We start from the raw sequence: 21,883 nt of genomic DNA on the forward strand, positions 1-21,883 counted from the left end.
TCCACAGTACTGGTTATTAATTCACTTTTTACTTTTTTTCTTTCTTTTATTCTCACATGCAGCAGAATACAAAACATGAAACTCAGATTCACGAGGTCACCTCCCCCCTGTGCGACACAAAAAAACAAACCAAAAAAACCAGCCACCTGCCCACCATCAGAACATCCATTCAAGTTCTCAAGTTCTGAAGGACAGGAGGACTCTCACGCAGAGAAGATCTCTGAAGGCAACAAATCTACATTCCCTCTGAAGTGGCAAGAAACCAGAACTTCACCACGACTACGATCATTACAACAGTACCTATCATAATACAATGAGCATGAAAACAAAACATATCAGACACGTATCACGTATTCATAACGCATCTTCGCTGCTCTCAGGATGCACCATAGCAACAGCATCAGGTTGCCAGTTGTTGTTTTTTATCTTACAAAATCAGGAATAATGAGGCCATGTGACCATTTATAACCCCTTTTTCATGTACTTGTCTTCCAGACCATATTATCATTCTCCCACTTTCCTTTGCATTCCTCCTTTTGGGTCTCTTTATTTCTTGTAGTTGCCAAACTGTATTGCCAGTCGGTCGCTGACGCAGCGGAACGCAGCGGGCTGCACCTCCCAGTAGTTGACAGGGTTGCCGAAGAGGCTGATGCCATTATAAAAGGTCCTCTTCATACCAAACCCTTGTGGGCAGAAGTCATTCATGCCAACCTGGCTGATGTTGTTCGAGTGCAGATAGACCACCTAAAACAGGAGAAAGTAAACAAATAAAAGACTTTTTTGAGAACGGAACTGCCTGCGCAGGCTCCTCTCTGCTCACCTGCAGGTACTTCATGTCCGGCAGGCCCCGGGGCACCCGGGAGAGCTGGTTGTTTTCCAGGTGGAGCTCCCTCAGCCTGGGCACGAAGGCCAGACTGCCGTTCTCGATCATGCGAATGTGGTTGTAGCCCAGGCCCAACCTGGCAACCAAGGCATGCGAGTGACAGGAAAGGACACAGCGAGAGGGGCGCAGATTAGGGACAGTGACAATGGGAGAGAAACACAATGTGCTGCAGGCCCAGCGAGGGGCGCTGCATTGTGGTGCGGTGCAGGTCCCCACAGCACAGTTTGATTGACAGCCCGATGTAGGTCATGCTGGGAAGGCTGCTTTTAGAGTCCACTCAAGGAGTTTTTCTTTTTAAATGAACACACCTCTTTAGATATATTTTGCTTTCTGGTTTCAAGAACCTCAATTGTATTATTGCTATGTATTACATGCGTGTGTGTGTTGTGACCTGGCAGCTTAAAAAAGCACTGCTAGCATTTAGGGCATCGTTTAGATGCTGTTACCATGCACCGACAGAAGGTGGCGCTGCTTGCATACAGACGCTGACTTCCTCTCTCACTGCGCTTGTGTTATAATAACTACGCGCTCGAAGTTTCATACCCACAAATGCATTTCTTGTTGTTCCGGTTTGGTTTTCATTACTACGCATCCATGGTTCAGGTAACATTTACAGCGTTTGTTGGCTGTTTTCTGACCAAAAAACCCCAGAACCTACCCAACCGGACCCTCAGAAGTGATGGTGAAAGAACCATTGCTAATGAACACACTGTTGGGTCTCACCTGAACAGGTTCTTATATCGGCTCAGGTCTTCCAGCTCAATTGCCTGAATCTGGTTGCTGTCCAGGTGAAGCTCGTGGAGGCTCTCGGGAAGGTCTTCAGAACAGGAGAAAAAAAAAAAAAAGTGTCATTTAAAACCCAACATTCTGGCTTACACATACACATGAATACATTGTAGAGGAATTGGCACATGCTAAAAGTTGAAGGGATTTAACAGTTTACCGTCACTGCAACCCTACTTATGGGTTTATGACAAAAAGTTGACATTTTGCTTCTGCTGTGTAAGAGTGTTCTAACGCAATGTTGTCCAGGAAGCAAAAACAAGGAATTCACAAATGGTATTTCAAGAGATGCATCAGAATACTATTATCTCAACCTATTGAGTCGGTCAGAATGAACTACTGTCAGGGCCGAGCTGAGAGCTGTCCACCTCTGTCGTAAGATCCCCACCACACCCGTTCTGCACGCTGCGAACTCTGGTAGACAATGGATACAGGTTCCCATTAAGCACTCAGTGCTTAAATGTCTATATATAAAAAAGAAAAGTAAATGACCAAGGTGTGTGAGATTTGTGTCACTGCCCCATTCCGCCAGCAGGGGGCGCGCAGACACCCTCGAGGCCTACTGCCCAGAAACAGATGAGTGAGAGGTTGTTTGCAGCGTATGGTAGTACACCTCACACCGACCCTTTTTTCGTAGGACTACTGTTCCTGGATCTGCCTGCCGTTTGTAGTGGACATCGATGTAGCTGGACTCTCGCCTGCCAACGGATGCCATCTCTGCTCAGCCCTTGTCTACTTCCGCTGTCACCGTTGCCGAACCCTGCCCGACGACGCCTCCCTTGCCTGCCACTTGCATATTTGCAGGACGGACTGGGCAGGGGGTGTAGGAGTGTGTATTGGCAAAGATCTCACATTTACATTTACGGCATTTACCAGACGCCCTTATCCAGAGCGACTTACAGTCAGTAGTTACAGGGACAGTCCCCCCTGGAGACACTCAGGGTTAAGTGTCTTGATCAGGGACACAATGGTAGTAAGTGGGATTTGAACCTGGGTCTTCTGGTTACCCACTAGGCTACTACCCCCCCTCACAATATGACAAGCATGATGATATTATATTTTGATACTGTACGTATTGCAATGTTCTACTGTTCGCTGAAAATTAAAAAACAAGATGCTGTGTTTGGCCTGTCATTTTTTGCGATTTCACTCTGCCTGAAGCATTAATTCAAAGTACCCATCTGTACAGCGCCATCTACAGGAGTGGAAATTGTAGTAGCATGCTGATTCTCATTTCTGCGGACCTCACTAAAGAAAACGCTCGGCAGCACCACCTGCTGGACTAAATTTGTATTTTAAAATATTGACATTTGATGTCCCTGTTTCAATTCAATATCACCATGAAAAATATTGCAATATATTTCTAACACCTACACAGTGGTATTATGAGACACTGCTCACTTTTCAGTAAATAACACCCTCAAGGGTGTTATTGAAGTTATCATAGATCACTTCAAGGACGTGTGCTCTCCCCACTGCTCTTCTCTTTCTACACCAATTACTGCACCTCCAGGATCTTGTCTGTTAAACTCCAGACGTTTGCAGATGACACTTCAATCATTGGACTCATTCAGGATGGTGATTAATTTGCATACTGACGCAAAAAAAATAGAGGCCGGCTGTGAAGGGGTGGTAGGGTGTGAAGGGTGGTAGTAGCCTAGTGGGTAACACACTCGCCTATGAACCAGAAGACCCGGGTTCAAATCCCACTTACTACCATTGTGTCCCTGAGCAAGACACTTAACCCTGAGTTGCTCCAGGGGGACTGTCCCTGTAATACTGATTGTAAGTCGCTCTGGATAAGGGCGTCTGATAAATGCTGTAAATGTAAATGTAAATGTAAGTTTTCTTCATGTCCATGTAGTTGTGGCATTGCTGTTGACAGAACTTAAAATGCTTTGCAACCGGTTGCCTTCAATTTATAATTTTTCCCAACTTTTTTTTTTACAGTTCAGGAAGTTGAGCGGCTGGTACTCTGGAGCACAACGCGTCCCTCAACACTGCTCCCCCACACCATATCAGGCAGACCTTCAAGTTCCTGCGTACCACCATCTCCCAGGACCTGAAGTCGGAGACCAACATCTCCATCCTCAGAAAGACCCAGATGAGGATGTACTTCCTGAGACAACTGAGGAAGTCCAGTCCTCTACCAGAGCATCTGATCCAGGTCTTCACTGCAGCTCTTCACTGGCAGATCATCGGTGTCCCCATGCCCTCCATCCACAACCTTTCCCCCCGCTGTCACCCTCCTAAACAGCTGAACTGTCACACACATTGCAACTGAATTTTATGTACACTTGTGGCGTTATTTCTGTAATCTTTGTATTTTTTGTATATAAGATTTCTATTATATTGTATACTTTTATTTTTATACTATATGTATAAAACTTTATTCCTTGTATGTTTACTCACATGATTCTGATTCATACAAATGTAAAGACTCAATGAAAATGTTCAGATGACGTCAGCCTATTGTTTGTGAGTAGATCACCTTTAGGAATTCCAGTGAGGTTGGCCTCTGAAATTCGTAGATAGTTGAGTTTCAGCCCTTTAAATGCACCAGGCTCAAAGCCACTGTTCTGAATTGGATTCCTGCCCATTTCTAAAACAAGAAAAAAAAATCTTTTATGTAACATTCTATAACATTAGAATGGCTTTCCAAATGAAGAACGTGCCCAAAGTGACCCTGTCTTTCTCTTTTCACACCTATGCAGTTCATGCTGCCCAGGCCATTGAATGCTCCTTCAGGAACCTTCTTGATTCGATTCTCATGGATCCTCAGCTCCACCAGTGAGGAGGGAAGGTTCTTGGGTACTGCAGTAAGGAGATTCCGAGAAAAGTACAGCTTCTGCAGATGGCGCAGGGGCACAAATGTCCGTGGGTTCACTTTTGAGATCTTATTATTCACCAAGACAAGAGCCTGAAGACAGAGAATCACAGGAATAAGAGAAGATGGTCATGCCATGATGGACTGAGATCATTCAGAACACATCACAAAAACACACTATGTAGTTCATGAAATGTGGTCATTGTATATCCATATTTTTTCAGTTTCAACTTGAGAGCGATTTGAACCTGAAGCTGAAACTGCACTCCTTCTGCTTACATAAAGGTTTGAGAGGCCTTTGAAACTGTCCTCTGGCAGCTCTGTGATGCGGTTGTTCTGCAGATCCAGGAGTTTGGTGTCTGTGGGGATGTTCTTTGGTACAGCAGTCAAGCCTAGACAACAAAGAAACCACCCCAAAGATTTATATCTTTTCTACAACATATAAACCTCATTTCTAGAACAATGTAGAAACAGAGAGTAATCACTTTTCAACAATAGGTTTCTAAGCGTAAATTCTATCCATAAACCTAATGCCAGTTGGCTCATGTTTAAGTCATACAAATATCTGAAAATTCAAATATGTAACGCTCATCTTTCTCTCACAAAGATTCAAACCATCAGTCTTGACAAATGCACATTATGCAGCTAAAAGCAAAGACACACAATAGTGTTAAAATACACATTCCTATGCATATTTCAGTGCACATGCAATGCAGACAGGATGAGAAAGACACACATTGAGAGTTCTTCTTACAAATACACACTTCCACACAGAAAGACACACACCCACCCTCATGCACACACGCACAAATCTGCATCTTACAAACACACACACACACACACACACAATATGTTACTAAAGCCCATGTGTAGAGCAGGTGGTTTAGATTTGACGGAGTCCCTGAGGAGAGGACATTCCTGCTGTCAGCAAAAAACAGTAAATAAATAAATATCTAAAATAAAGAGGACATTGAAGTCTACTGTTCATTTCAACTTAAAATTCGAGTGAGTGCAGGGATAAATCCTGCTGGTACCTGCTCCTTTAAATCGCTCCATCACGCATGTATATTTAGACTATATATCAGCCCTTGGCTACCTCATGACAACAACCCAAAACAGTCCTCACCACAGGCTTTAACCCTCAGGACCACATCAGAGTGGGTCCAGTCCTCAGTTGGTGCAGCTTCGCAGTCCACAGGAACTAAGAAAAGGGCTGAAATGCAGACCAGCGTACACCTGCCAGCAGAGCCGCTGTGGCCCGTCCTCCGCGCACTCGCAGGCCGCAGAGAATTATGAACAGGACTGAAATTGTCTGGGGCCGATGCCTATTCAGACTTTAATGAAGAAAAACAAAAAAAGCAGGAGGGAGACGAGACAAGTGACCTCATTCAGAAAAAAAAAAAAAAAAGCCTCATACCTGCCATTTCGGCCCACAGACTTCCAGGCCGCTAGCCACTAAGCCCTCTCAAACACAGTTACACCCCAGAGCAGGTCCCCACACCACCACACAACGTACCTCCACAGCTGAAATATGGACTGGGTTCAAAATATTACAGCCACAAGCTTTTAAACGGTGGAAATTGACTTCAGCGTCGGTCTTAAACAGACGTCAACAGAAGGAAAGTTACAGGCCGGTATATGGACTCTCGGTATATGGAGAGAGAGATTATGAAATATACAAATAAATGGATGCTATTGCAAATGTCTAGTAATTGAATTTGACAGCAATGGTCTCCAACACTCTCCAAGGGTACAAAAGATCTATAAAAGAATGCAAGTCCTTAAACAATAAAGCCTCATTTCCTCGTTTTTTTTTTTTTTTTTAATTCTGTGAAGACCATAATTTGGGACAGTCTTGGCTCAGAGGTTCAGTTGCTTTTTCGGTGCTTGTGAAGTGTGTATGTTTGTATGTGTGTGTTTTACAGTCAAATGTCTTTACAGAGACAATCGAAATTCATATGAGATATTTTTAATGAAACATTATTATTTACAAAAGATTTAGTTAGTTTAGCGTAGATTGTGTTAGCCGACCATTGCCGTTTTGGAGTAAGCTTCAACAAACATCTCACTGAGAGGGATGAGGAGTTAGGGTTAACGCTCTTCAAGTTCTCATGGACTTCCCCGGTCCAGGGGGGCTTCACAGGGAACAGACTGAAAATATTTACAAAACCGCAAAAATGCCACAGATTGACAGTGACACAGCACACTGGATCTGAATCCGTCCTCCAGTTATAATCCACATCTCCTCCGGCGCTCCCCTTCAAAGACTCTTTGTCTCCGCGGCGCTGCACACCAACCAGTTCCTGTCAAATGTCCTGCGAATCGAGTCCCAAAAACAACAGGACCCAGCCCTTCCAGCTCCCACGGAAATTGCACAGAAGCTTTTCTCTGGCTTCCATAAAAGTCGGAGATCTTTCTGTAGTTCCATGGTAAATCCCAGCGGAATGTCGCTGTCGGGGACTCTCAGACTGCCTGATACAGACTTCATTAGGTGCCATGTCAGCAAATGATTTGAAAAACTGCATTAGCTTGTTCATTCGTTCTCACCCTCCCACTCACCCTGACCCTCTGTCCAACTTACCCAAGTCAGAGCACTGTACAACATGGCGGTGGCAGTGGCACCCAAAGGGGCACACAGGACCGTCCGGTGGAGGCGCCGGGGTCTCCTCAAAAGCAGAACCCTCTTCCTCATCCCTCATCATCATCATCATTCCGCCACCACCATCTCCATCGAGACCAAAGTCCCAGAATCCCCTCTGCTCAAAGGGCAGTCCCTGTGACGGCACCAACAGTCCAGAGACGCACAGCAGGAGGAGAACTGAGGCAGAGGGTAACATCACTGGAGGCTCTGAGACACTTGGCCCTACAGAAGAACACCTGAGAGTGAAAGGCAAGAAAATCAAAGAGATTAAAACACAAAGAATAACAAAGTTAAAGATTTTCAACCGAACCGGACAGGAGATACACTGGACACCAACCAGTGTCACATATAAAGCCACCACGCTGCCTCGTTCTTCCTTCTTTATGAAAGGGGTGGTGGTTTGGCTGGGATCTCAACAAATATCAGCATATTGATTATTAATGTGCATGCTATTTTGACAACACATTTTTTCAGCATTGATATAAAAAAAACGGACTTTAAAGGGGTGATATAAAACTTGTATGGCTTTTATATGTATATTGTTCAACTGCCACCTCATTATGGTTTGTGTATTTATTTACACCAAAAAAAAAGAAGCATAATATAGAAGGACATGTATTTTTACATTTACAGCATTTACCAGACACCCTTATCCAGAACGACTTACAATCAGTAGTTACAGAGACAGTCCCCCCCTGGAGCAGGTCTTCTGGTTCATAGATGAGTGTGTTGCCAACTAGGCTACTAGCACCCTGGTATAGAATAAGCATTGAACAGTTCTAAAAGTATTCATTACATTCAGATACATTTTCAGAACATGAACCCTGTAGTGGTGTTCAAATGTCAAATGGTCCACCTGCAATATTATTAACCATATATGTTTGCTTCTAAATAAAATCTAAATTAAACGGTTCTATGGTTCTACCATTTTCAGATATAATAAAGTGAGAAAGAGAGTGTAAATGTGTCCAGCACCACATGGCAAAGGAATGGCCAGATCCTGTGCGAAGGTGGAAAAACTAAGACTGGACTCAATCTAACACGACAAACGGGTCATTCATCAGGCAGGAAGGAGCAAGGTGGAGTTATTCCTGCTGTGTGCGAGTGAGACAGTGGCAATAGGTGGTGAAGCACAGCCTCGTGATGTCATTACGCGAATTTACACGGCTGTTCGCCCCAATGAGGTCATGAAATTCGGGCCCCATTCTGAGGCTGCAGGGAACAAAACTGGCCCTCAGCTGGAACCACACAGCGGGGTTGCGGTTCCAGACCTGCTACTCTGCCCGTATAATGAGCTCTTGGCTGAAACCTAACCTTTCACACTGCAATTTGCTCTGCTCTGGCAGTTTCTAATGAACATATTCATTGGTGCAATGCATATTGTACACTGAATAATAGTTTAATCAAATATCTAAAAGGTCTGGCAGTTTCTTTCACAAATTACAAATAATCTTCAAATTGTGATGTCGGCAGCCGAAGGCAGGGAATGTTGTGGTTGAAGGGGGGACCTTGACTGTCTGCGGTTGGCCGTGGTGAGCATTGGGGGCCGAGGGGGCATGAAGGGGAGGAGCTCTTTTAGCACAGCTGACAAAGCGTACGTGCACAATAAACGCGCATCATACGCGCCGAACCACTAAGAACGGGTCAAGGAAGGCCCTCGGTGGACACCCAGACGCGGTTGATAAGGGGAGGGCGGCACCGACCCCCTCGCCATTGCATTGTCAAGGCTGAGCACTCCAGGGTTCAGGTGGACCACAGCCAGGAATCACACAGGTTGACAGTGAAAATCTGCCCAACATGAAGCTGACGTGAACTCTCATCTGGCACCAAAACTGCCTCCGGAACCGGCCGATGAACTGTGGACCTCGGTCAGACAGGATGTTGTCGTGCGGTCCGTGGTACCGCACCACCTCACGCAGCATGTTGTCCGGCGTTTGAGCCACCATGGGCAGGCACGGCAGCGGAATGAAGCAATCCGTCTTTAAAAAGTGATACACCGGTACAAAGAGGACGGTGTGTCTGGACGAAAGAGGCAGCCCATGACGGAATCAAGGGTGACGTGAGATGAGGGACGATGAGTGAGGATGAGTGGGAGCAGCAAGGTCACCCTGAGGTCAGGCTGCGTACACAGAACACACCACTACAAACTCCCTGATGGCACTATGCAGCGTGGGCCACCAAAAGGTCCACCAGATCAGTTCCAAGGTACATCCCGGGTGGCCGACCACCATGTCGGCATGACCCACTTCACCACCCGGATCTCAGATCGTTAGGAACAAAAGTGCAGTCCGGAGGTGAGGTCACATAGTTCACAGTTGCCCACGTCATGGTTGCATTCTGCCAGCGAGAGAAGAATGCGCAGGGGTGGAGCTTGTTGTCGTGAGTGGAGTGCGGGGCCAGCACCACCCCCGTCTACCTTTCCTAGGCATCTACTTCCATGATGAAGGGCAGTTGGGGGGTTTGGGTAAGTATGCTTTAGGGGTCCAGTGCAGCCATCCCAGGGAGCCCCAGGGGAGACCAGGAAGGGGGCTGCTTTCTGACTGTGATTATTACTGTAAAAATTAGCTACCCCCCTGGAAACGCTGAAGTTCATTAATCGTACCGGGGCAGGGCTACTCTACCACTACTGATAATTTTGTGGGATCCATGGAGAGGTCATGGGGATCGAGGACGAAGCCTAGGAAGGAGGTGCTGGCAGTGTGGAAGAGGATTTCTCCCAGTAATGAACAGGCGATGCTCAATCAAACGGGGACTGCACTGACTGGAAATGCGTGTTCTCATGTTCTGGCGGACGGGGTAGAACACGAGAATGTTGTCCAGGTGAACAAACACACATTAAGAACACGGCAAAAGTTTGGACACACCTTCTCATTCAATGTGTTTTCTTTATTTTCGTGACCATTTACATTGGTAGATTCTCACTGAAGGCATCAAAACTATGAATGAACATGTGGAGACCTGGCCTCCACAGTCACTGGACCTGAACCCAATCCAGATGGTTTGGGGTGAGCTGGACCCCAACAAGTGCTTAACACCTCAGGGAACTCCTTCAAGACTTTTGGAGAACCATTTCAGGTGACAACCTCTTGAAGCTCATTGAGAGAATGCCAAGAATGTGCAAAGCAGTAATCAGAGCAAGTTTACTGTCCATCAGATTCATGGCTGCCCCAACTGCCCCCTGGTTCAAATCCAGATCTGCCAAGGTGCCACCGAGGTGCCACTGAGCAAAGTTCTGTCCCCACATACTGCTCCCCGGGCGCCTGTCATGGGTGATGGGTCAAAAGCAGAGTACGCATTTTGTTGTGTGCACATGTGCTGTGCTGTGAACAATAAAAATCACTTCACTTTCACTTTCACGTTAACCTTCAAATCAATGATTGCGTGTAGATGGTCGAAACAGAAGACCAGGTGATGTAGATGGCCAGGGTTCAATGGGTGGCAGAGCTAGGGTGAGGGCCTGTTCCCATCTGTGCTCCACCACCACAACACAAGTCCAGAAGTCTAACACAAGACACTGCCGTATTTATCCTACTTCTTCTTCTGGCCTGTCCTGGATGTCCGTTGGGTGAATGTCTGCCTGTGGTGGCGTAGCACACACTGTGACAGAACATTTAAGAATAAGAATGTCTAAGGATTTAAAAGAACACAAAAGTTATGGTAATGGCTGCATTTTCTTTTTTCTAGAAAGAATTTCAAGATATTTTTAATATTCAAGATTAGACAGAAATTGCTCCTAATATGAATGACTCCTGACTTCTGAATTATTCAGCCTATGACTTTTCTTAATTTAATTGTCACATAAATTTAATTGTCATAAATTCCTGAATGACAAGATACCAGGACGTTGCATGTTTCCTCCATGTTATGACTCTTTGTTGTCATGGTGACATGTTGTCATCATTAGGGAAATATGGCTGAAACAGAAGGGCCAGATGTTAAATGATAGAACATCAAACTTCCCCTAAATTCAAGCATGATGACAGAATAGAGACCTTATGTGATAGAAATTCCTCACAGTTCCTGACATTTGGAACAGAAAACCTGATAGTGTGAACGTGTGAATTCATGCTATATTATAATACAGACTAAAGTGAATTAACTATACGGACAAAGGCATTGGGTCACACCTCTAAATCCTCGAATTCAGTTGCTCTGAGCTGCCTGCTTTTTGAAACCTCTTTATGAAGTGCTCTGTGATATCATGCATGGTTTTATTAAGGGATGCCACAATCAGCTTTAAGTTCTATTATTGTGATAAATAAATAACAGATTTAGTGGGATGAAAGTGGGATGGGCAAGTGCTTAGACACAGAGAATGTAAAAGTTGGCAACTTTTTAAAAACACACCCACTGGCCTAATTTCAAGACAAAAGGAGCTTCATGACCAAGCAGCTGCAATACGCCTCCCATCACCAATCATATAAGCTGACTGGACTTGGTCCCTTAGTTCCAGTGAAATGAATTCTTAATGCTTCAGAATGGACAACTCCAATGTGTTTCCAATGTTGGGGGAACAGTCGTCAAGACATAGCACAGAGCCCTGACCTCAAACAGGTTAAAAGAGGTCAGCAACCTCTACACATGCGAACGTATTTTGCATACTCATTTACAGCATTTATCAGACGCCCTTATCCAGAGCGACTTACAATCAGTAGTTACAGGGACAGTCTCCCTGGAGCAACTTAAGGTTAAGTGTCTTGCTCAGGGACACAATGGTAGTAAGTGGGATTTGAACCTGGGTTTCCTGGTTCACAGGCAAGTGTCTTACCCACTTAGGCTACTCCACAAACCATGTACTTTTCTAAGTATATATTCTACATGAGCATTATAAGTACTGTTCTTTTCAATAGAGGAGTAAATAATCGATCTGCTCTTGAATAGGTCAACACCGCCTCTGAAAGCAATGAATGACTCTCATTGGCTTCTTCTGAGTCATTTCCCTGGCTGCTGCTCCAATGGAAAGACCAAAAGGCCCATCCCCACAGGACAGTCCATTCATTTTCTAACCAGACCCTACATCAAAGGCTGCCCACAGGTTGGAACAGGGAGGCTAAAAAATTGCTGAATTTCACAGTTTACACAAAATAAGCGAGTGGCCTATTTGCAGAACATTTGTTTTCAGCCCACTCAAACAAACAGTATAATAACTGTTGTTGAGACGAATTTCTGGAGTGCAAACATGGCAGACTGCAAACATTTAAAAAAATGAAGCATTTAAGTAATTTTATGAAGCACAACCAAAATGCATTTAAATTCTCAATGCCCATGGAAAAGCTTTTTACATGCTGTTGACCCTGAATAAAAAGGGAAAATGGCTCTACTCTCTGTAGTCTTTATAAATAGCAACTAAATTATAACATGCTCCAGAAAAGAAGCTGGTTTAGCCTGTCCTGAGGAATGTGAGGAAAGGTTTGAGGCACAATTACCCAGAAATCCTGCATCCTGTATCCATGCAAAAAAACATGATTCATGACCATAAACCTTTGAACAGTAGTAGTGTACATTCACATGGCATTATATGCCATATATAAGGACATAATTTTCATCCATGTGCTTTTTATTGTGCTGGGTGTCATGGGTCCCTTGTCCGACTTCATTTGAGAACTGAACAGAGGAAGTGAACAGATGTACAAATACACAGAGCAGTAAAAGGGGAAGGTTCCAATTTATTTTTTGATAAATAACACAAACTTGGTGGCTTAAAATGAAAGAACAAATAAAGAAACTACGAACAGTTGATCCCATTAACTGAAAACACACGTGGTGGGAAAACTGTTCCCATTCGGGGCCAAATCTGTCTGCGGGCCGCCACAGAACCTGCTTATCTACCACCATGTGAAGAGACGGGCAGCTCTAAAATACCATTCCTTCCTGTGCTGAGTGAACACGCAGCCCACAGAAAGGCCAGGCTTAGACAAAACAGCAGTGACTCCTCCTAATTAGGGCACCCACATTACTGCACCACTATAGGGGAATAAGGCTCAGCTTTTAATATCACAAAATCTGCCTCCTGCGTCTGTGTTTGTCTTTGAGGCGTGGCAGTTTGTGTTGTTAAAAAAGACAGAAAGGAAAGAGGAGGCTGTGCAGCAGATGGGTTGCAGGTTGTACAGAAGTGGAAATTATTGCAATGTGTCTGAGCATCAGTCACCACCTCCGGGAAGAATAAATGTGGACTCAGGATGGGAGAATTTAGGACTTTCAAAAATCTTCCATTACATCCTAAAAAAAGTGAGATATAAATATTTTTAGAATTTTTTAGTGCACATGCCATAATTGTGTGATAGCTGTTCTGATTTAATCTGTGTTTTGCTGGAAGACAAAGTTTTCTGTCCGTGCATAAAAGATAAAAAGAGGAACGGTAGTGACCTGGTACTACTTTAATCAAGGACTCCAGACCTCCAGGAGAAAAGTGCACACCACTACACAAAACACACCGCATGAGAGTGAGAAAGAGAGAAGCACGAAGATACAAGAGCCTTAAATTATATTATTTATTGCATTGTTATGTGCTTAGAAATTAGAAGAAGCACAGAATTGGTAGTAATGGCAGGAAAAGCTCAAAATATGTTTATTGGGTCATTTAAGACATACTATCCACTGCAAAATAGCTGCAGAAAATAATGCTAAGAAATGTTCCTTTCAGTAAATGTGGAGTGATGCAGGCTACAGACTGCGCTTCATAGCTGTCTGCGAGTCACATGTTTTCCACGATTACTGTCATTTCAAAAAATGGAACCATCAAAGCCCTGGGCTTTTCCTCCTGAGTTTCAGGTGTGTGTTTATGTCTGTCTGTGAGCAGGGAGTAACTCTCTTCATAAACCCCAAACTCTACAAATGAGATGATGGTTCCACAGACTCTGTATTAAGAGTAGATGTGATGGATACCAGCAGATGCTGGGGAACCAGGGACTAAACCCTGCCTGCAAATGTTTGAACTTCCCACAAGCTGAAATCACAAAACAGAGCAGAACTAAATGCACTAACCTCTGCCCCCAGATCCTCCGAGCTGTGTGTAATTTTAGACTCTGTGAACAATGTGCTCTGGTTGAGGAGCAGGATGAGCTGATGTTAGCACATCTTAGACAATGTTTAGATTTGCAAGCTTACACTTGCACCAAAAATGAAAAGAAAGCAACGCTCGGCACTGCAACACCAAACCGCTCTTTATGTCCTGATCCTCGAGCATTCCTCCAGCTGTTTACTGCTGTCACATCTGAAGGCAATTTATTCCCAAGCTTTTATTTGAGAAAATTGAAGTTGCAGAAGAGACCCATAAACATTCTCATCCATTTAGTGGCAAATGCAACAAATGAATGATGAAAGTCAGTAAGTCTGTGTCTAAGGTCTTGACACACAAACCTGTCCAACATTATTGAAATCCCCTAAATTTCTCTATTTAGTCAGATGTCCAGTCCACATTAATGTCGCAGCACCTACTGGGTGCTGTGTAACTGCTTATCGAGGTGTCCTGAGTAATCCTGCTTCATTGGCTCCAGATGAGATTATGCAGGACTCCATGATTAGGCATCATGGGACGGCCCAATGACCCCGGGGCATCACAGCAACTGCAAAATAGCTTTTTCATGAGTGTGTTAAGACACATCAGTTATTGTTGTTATGAATATATGTAAAGAGATTAGACCATCTTGAAAGGTGGATCTTGAATGTGTTTGAGTAGAGACCAATGAGAACGGGTGGGGGTTCTGTAACATTACGATACAGTTGACCCTGCGCTTGTATCTTCTGAAATAAAAAACACACCATGGTGTCAGAAGTGCTGTGTTGTTGACACACATGCACAGGATGGTCCACATCAGTGAACAAATCAGGAGCTCATCTCAGTGGTGGACGATACAGCAAGTGATGATGGAAGGGAGCCTAGTGGTAACACACTCGCCTATGAACCAGAAGACCCAGGTTCAAATCCCATTTACTACCATTGTGTCCCTGAGCAAGACACTTAAACCTGAGTTGCTCCAGGGGGGGACTGTCCCTGTAACTACTGATTGTAAGTCGCTATGGATAAGGGGGTCTGGTAAATGCTGTGAATGTTAACACATCCAAGCCACACAAGTGATTCAGAGATTCGAGAAAAGAATCAGGTTAATACATTAATATATTATATTGGGGATGAAACTGATGATGTCTTAAGAGGTTTAAAACTGATCAAGACATACTAAAGTAAAAAATGGCTTCCAAAAGATTGCTTCCACAATTAATTAATATGGGCAAACAAGAAGCATTGACGCTTTTCTAACTGCTTTACAAGCATTAACATTGCCGATCAGATTCGTAGTGGGGCTTGCTGATGCAAGATTTTCTGAAAGAATTTGGATTTGGATTTGGGGGAAGATAGTCAGAAGAGATTAAAAGACAACAGAACTCACTTAGGACAGAAGCCATTAGTGTAATGCAGATGATAGTTTCTTCCTGGGCTCAATAGCTTGTGAACTGCTGGTGTAAAGACCCAGCAGAATATGTTTTTGGGACACAAAAGGCTGTCCTCCCTTTATGGGTCCAGCGATGATCCTGTTGGCATTGGGCTACAGTAGAATTCACTATGTTGTCTCTGTCCAAGTCCATGTTGTCAAAAACCTGACACCTTTGCTCGAACCACCAGCCATTACAGCTCTTGGTCTACTCATGTGAGAGCTGTTTTGGATCCTTAAAAGTTAGGCCCAACAAGACCCGAGTTCGACAAGTACAGTTTTTTTAAAAGCTCAAACCTGTTTACAGCCCGACATTATTGTGGTGGCGGAGGCCGGCCAACCTGACTGGACCAGTATGCTTCACACACGCTACAAAGCTAGATGAAGAGGGAAAGGAAATGTCTGGGGAAACTAGCTGGTAGTCAAAAAATGGGAGTGATGTACTGTTGACTCTGCCTACCAGCTTGTATAATAAAAAACTTTTATTCCAGACAGAATTTGTGCTTTTTCCTCCTGTAAAAAACCATGAATTCACCACATTATTCAAATGCGCGCATGTACACAACTCTTTTGCCTTATGACAAGAATGAGTAATTCATACATTTTTAACCTAATTTATTCATGGTTAAAACTGTTCTACACCTCAGTCTTTACTTTCATTGCCAGTGCAACCAAAATCTAAATATCAGAGGCTAGCCTTTGTTTCACCTCCTCAGCATCCATTTTCATCTTTTTCTCGAATTAATAGAAATGCTCATTAATCGTGAAAGCCAAACTCGTCAGGAGTCATTAGTCACACTGACATCAGTCAAACAAAGTCTAGAAATAATGGCTGAAGCCAGGGTATTAAGTCGAGGAATCCGCTAGGTATACACCCTTCACAACAGTCTTCCACTCGGAATTGTGTGATGAACAAACTCACAGATGTCTTGAGTGTGTAGTATTCCATATTGATAACCTGCTGGTGTGGGGCAGATACCAAGAACAGCAGGATATGCGTCTACTTGCCGTAAGAGCGAGAAAACTAAAAGAAATTACAGAAATGAAGGAGCCCTCAAACATTAGTGAGGAATGGTGCAGCAGGTGGGCAAATTCATTCCTCACCAGGAAAAACGGACAAATGAGGACAAAGCTTCTTCATATGGTTGGAGAGGTGTGCTCCCTCAGAAATGACGAGCTGTAGCTTTCACAGCCTGTTCTCTCTCTCCAACTGAACAATGAGCCACACTCACAGTGATGGGCTGTTACTGAAAGACACCTGTCCAGTAATCCCATCAACATGTTGTGCTAGCCAAACTTTATGAGGGCCATCAAGACATTTTGAAATGTAAAGCATCTACCTGCCAGTCTGTGTGGTGGCCTGGTCTCAGCCAATAAGTGAGTGAAATGGTATTAAAGTGTAGATCCTGCCTGAAAGAGTGTCATAACCACACTCATGGCAGACATTAAGGGTGGACCTCTTTGAAATGGGTTAATATACAGTATGATTGTTAACAAAGTGTTCATCCTTGTTTTTCCTTCACAGGTCTGAAGAAACTTTGTTCTGAAAAAAGGGAGATGTGGTTTACCTGAAATTATGTCAGAATAGACCACCTGGATTGGTGGATCTTGAATGTGTTGCTGTAGATTATTTCCGTTATTAAAAGTACTACTGGTGTTACGACACAGTTGGCCCTGCACTTGTTTCTTTTAAAATAGAAGGCAAAGCACTTACCAAGACACTTACCTTGTTACCTCGTCAGTTTCAGAAGAGAACGGGGTCGATGTTCCGTATAAAAGATGGCTGCCCGCTCATTGAGATAGTTATCCTTTGACGCTAACCTTCCCGAACCTGACTGCCTTATTCGTACTTCGACTCACGCTCACCGGCGACCTACCTCCACCAAGTCTATGACAAAGGCATGAATTAGCCTAGTACCACTGTTCCACCATTCATCAACATAACAAAGCTTCTTTTGGTTCCTAAACCATTTTTACCCACAAAGAACAATTCAAAAACAGCACATTGCAAATTAACGAAATTAGTGTTGATTGCACCAGCCTGGGGCTCATTTCCTATCTTTCTCTGCTCTAGTCTACTCCTCAACAGCATAGGTTAGTAAATAGACTTATAATGTAATATTATATAACTAGAATGGAATAAGGTTTCTTGTGTCAGCATAAGATTGACAAATTGTGTAATTTTGCATCCATGAAACTGTTAAACATGACCCTAACCCATGTCCTTTCTTTGTGGCGCAGCCATAAAGCAAAAAACATGATTCATTAAGCAAAATGAATAGAACATCCATAGTGTTCAAGTAGTTGTGTTTAAGTGGAATCTCCCAAATCAGTTCTTGATCCTGGGACTTTGTGACCTTCTGGTTCATAGGCCCTACCACTGGACTGGTGATTATCTCATAATTGTCATTGAGGGTATATAGATTGAACTCAGCGGTGGTCTGACATTAGCCTTGCATGCGCACCCAAGTCGTGGTTCTGGTTACCAGTGTGCTTGGCTGGAATTAACAGTATGCTCTGCTGTAATTTGGTCATTTGAAAGCCCAAAAAAGGACCAGTCTGGCAGAGTGTGTGCCACCATTTCCTTTGGATGTGGGACTGGCACAAAAAACACCAAATTCAGCAGAAATTTCACCAGTCTTAATTAAAATCCAAACTGTAAAGATATCACATCCTGTGTTGCTACTATGCAGACGATTACTGACCAGGGTTTCACTTAATAATAATATTGGTTTTTATACAAGCAGCATCACTATTGCAATTGAACATTTGAATGTGGAAATGTGACCTTTCATTTGTGTACAATTGCACCAAGCCATTTTGAAGTATCCAGCACAAGAGACATATTTAGTATTTGTTGTATCAGGAGAAAGTGAAGCATGTTTGATGAATCTGTTTTTTCACCTCTTTTTACCTTCATTTCAGTTTTGTCATCATCGAAAGCCGCTTCCTGAGATTCTCATTAAAATGAGAGAAGGGTAAGAAGGCGTTCAGCAGAAACCTTCTGGACAGTTGGAAGCCATCCCTACTGTCACAGCAAAAGCTCCCTATTCAAATGTTCAACTTTTTATAATGTAAAAAATGCAAGAACCATAAATGAGTAGGTGAGTCCAAACTTTTGACTGGTATTGTACTTCAAGGTCCAAAAAATAAATAATGTAAATAAATAAAATACCACCATGTGTCAATGGTACTTTCAAAATAGGTATGAAGGTCACATAATGGCAATCGTAACTTTGACACAGCTTAAAAAAAACCAACAATGAGCAAGTTTGATGAAGAAAATTACTTTCACACGACAAAATCATTGTGTTCCTCAGATATATATGATGTACAGATTTCACAAAACAATTGTGACTCGCAAGAAGCCCATGAAAGTAGTAAATTGAAAAATACTGGTTCAGGATTTCCTGAAAAACCCAGAAGATATATTTGATGTGAAAGAAAAGAACAGCCCCATGCATGTGTAAAACATTTATAACAGTCTTTGTAACTTAAAAACACAGTGAGATACTTTTATAATAGTCAGGAACAAACAAGTATCCTGCCAGAGTTTAAAAAAGCTCCAGATAGCAGTTATGGTCATTATAAGTGCATTTTTGGATTTTTACATTTTCTATCATTTTCAGCAGAATGCAGTAAATATCGTTCTTAATATCGATTAAATGAAAGTAATATCTATGCTCCAGAATGATCAACTTCTTATGACCCCATGATCAAACAGCTGACAACAGCAAGTAGACGAGGAATGGAGGGGAGTGGAAAGGCGAAGATGTGCGAGACAGGAAATGTGTGTGAACATGGACCGAACACCAGATCCAATGAAAGACAGAAAATATTCATAGTCAGACTTAACTTCCCAAACAAAAATTTTAATGCTCTTCCATTCTGTCTTCATCTTTTCCCCACCTCCATCACAAATAAAAACACTTTTTCAGTGATTACTATCCACACAGTCTTTCTGCACTATAGAAGTGCCAGGAGGCAGGCCTACATAAAACCACAGTTTTATGCAGCTCCTCTAGTCATCGTTCTCAACCGTCCAAAGACCCAGAATTTTGTGACCTATCCCATCTTGTGTCATCATTTCCAAATTAATCATCCGTCTTCAGTATTTAATTAGATTTCTTCCCCACTATTCTTTCATTATCCGCAAAGGCTCAGACAGACAAGGCTTCATCTGTGTGTTCCATGATGTTAAACTGTTCATTATGTAGAATTCTCAGTGTAAAAAGTGATCCAAACTGATTTAGCCAATAAAACGATCTGCCACATAGAAATGAAATGATCATGCTTGTCCTTAATTGTATTATTTTAATGAATGTTCTAAATATCATTAATATATTAACGTTTTGTTGTAATAAAATCCAAAAAAGCTAAAGCCTCACACAGAATCCAAGCTTATACACAGTCATCTGACATAAAAGTAAATAGTTAGTTGAAGTTTGTAAGTCAACTCTTGCTCATAAACTGAGAGCGACTTGTAAAAAAAAAGCCCTGATTACAGTGATTTGCTGTAATGAAATCGTTATTCTCCTGAACCTGGGTTTGCCACCAAACTCTGTCATTACTGTGTTTCCTATATCACACACTGACTCCAATGGCCCTGAGATCTCATAAGTGGAGCACAGGGGGCTTTCATACGCCACCTTTAATGTCACCTTCGCTGACACTGTGCCTGAATGACGTCCTCATCAGCGCCATCTAGAGTCCGGCCGACACAAGATATAATGTCTGCAGGTTCGAGCAGCAGGTTGAGACTACAGATTCATCTCTTATGTGAAAGAAACTGAGGTATGTGATGATCAAATGCATATCAAACATTGCGCAAGCTATTCCACTAGAAAGAAAACCAATACATAGGAAAAGTATTAATGTTCTTTATGAATGCATTTATTCAGATTGGAAGGTTTACAATCAGTTTTCTCTAAAGAAAGATGTCAAAAGCTAACCTACCTTAAGGTTTTATAACCCCAATCCAAACACTAGGCACTGCTCTCCGTGCGGCTGTGGCGGGACGCTGGGATTGTGCCCTGGACAAGCAGCCAGCGCGTCTCCCCCTGCAGTGCGCGGCGTTCTGCCCACAGCAGCTGAGGGAAGGAGGGAGGGGAATTTTTCACCACACTCTCCTCTCATGACTTTAACACATTCAACACATTTCAATCAATATTGGATCATTGGCTTCCTGCGAAGAAATATGCGATTATTAGGTTAATAAATATCAAATCAAAAGGCCACTGTCCTAACAGTCAACCCCCCAGAACCCTTCCCTTTTTAATGAACGTGTACTGATTTAACAGGAGCTTCGGATCTGAATGTGTTATGATGCACCTGAAGGCACCAGTCAGATTCCTGAAACTCACAGAACATCAGCCAAGCGTGAATTCGATCCTGAGATGCTTCATTCTGGTGCCCACATGTACCGTGCTGGTCTGCATCCAGGTCTCTCCCATCACCAGACCAGACCAGACGATATCGAGCTCCGACTGCAAACTCTGGCTATATTGCAGCTTGTGCCATTACATCAAGCATAGAAAAACACTTAAATTGCAGAGATGAAATAAAAAAAAATTAATGCTTCATGGTGCTCTTGTAGGAATGAGAGGGTGGTGCTTCATCATTCATCATTGCAGCTCTGTAATTATCAGGTAAACAAGGTGTTATACTATTATGATTTTTTAATGATCACCTAATTAACGAGCCTTAGAATACTAACAGAAGAAAAAACTTTGCTCAGTATTCATTTATATTTGGTGCTTCATGCCAATGAACGTGGTAAAATCGCTTTATTAATACATATTGGTAGATTTGTCTGGTAAAAAGGAGATATGTGATTAATCAACATGAGCAGACTGTCAGAGTCAATGCAAATGGGTATTTTACCCACAGTGAGCCCACTAAGCAAAAATAGCTGTCAAAATTGTCAAAAGTGACCCAAGTTCCTTGGTGCCGCCGAGGCATGGGTATATCATCTGCCTGCGGTGAACAGTCCTGGGACATATATCATCAGCAGGGCAGAAGAACCGCAGGAGCTTCAGCTCTCCGGGGCTCCACAGCGGCTCATATTTGTGGCCTCGGATTCCCTTTTAATGTCCTCAAAGGCAGCCTCCCTCACCATCTGTACGCCACTGCCGCCTGCGTCAGGTGTCAGAGCTGAAATTTACTCATCCTACACCACGTTTCCTTATAGATTCTATATTCTAGATAGATTCTACACATGGACGTTGTTCAAATTATTATAATGCATTAATTTTCTGCATCGGCGTCTCCAGGAACCCAGCAGTATACAGGTTGCAGGCAGCTACAACCCCTGGACCTCC

The 21,883-nt window shown here is 43.1% G+C and overlaps 1 protein-coding gene across 1 annotated transcript; it reads right to left on the bottom strand.

The window, feature by feature from the left end:
- Positions 1–10: 10 nt before the first annotated feature.
- Positions 11–20,645, bottom strand: bgnb (biglycan b). Its single transcript, XM_028992815.1, has 8 exons — positions 20,520–20,645; positions 7,075–7,370; positions 4,773–4,885; positions 4,373–4,586; positions 4,158–4,268; positions 1,607–1,700; positions 821–959; positions 11–744 (listed from the first exon to the last, which is right to left on the bottom strand). The coding sequence occupies exons 2-8, from the start codon at positions 7,328–7,330 to the stop codon at positions 547–549; spliced, it is 1,125 nt and encodes a 374-aa protein (XP_028848648.1). The 5' UTR covers positions 7,331–7,370; positions 20,520–20,645; the 3' UTR covers positions 11–546.
- Positions 20,646–21,883: the final 1,238 nt, after the last annotated feature.

Source organism: Denticeps clupeoides, chromosome 10, assembly GCF_900700375.1.
Source record: "Denticeps clupeoides chromosome 10, fDenClu1.1, whole genome shotgun sequence".
Taxonomy (NCBI): domain Eukaryota; kingdom Metazoa; phylum Chordata; class Actinopteri; order Clupeiformes; family Denticipitidae; genus Denticeps; species Denticeps clupeoides.

Excerpts from the sequence above, each read along its gene's own strand:
- bgnb (XM_028992815.1), bottom strand. The coding sequence starts at position 7,330 with ATGTTACCCTCTGCCTCAGTTCTCCTCCTGCTGTGCGTCTCTGGACTG. Across the intron at positions 1,701-4,157 it reads CCTCACTGGAATTCCTAAAG|ACCTTCCCGAGAGCCTCCAC; the intron begins GTGATCTACTCA and ends CCTGTTCTGAAG. Across the intron at positions 960-1,606 it reads CGATATAAGAACCTGTTCAG|GTTGGGCCTGGGCTACAACC; the intron begins GTGAGACCCAAC and ends CTTGGTTGCCAG.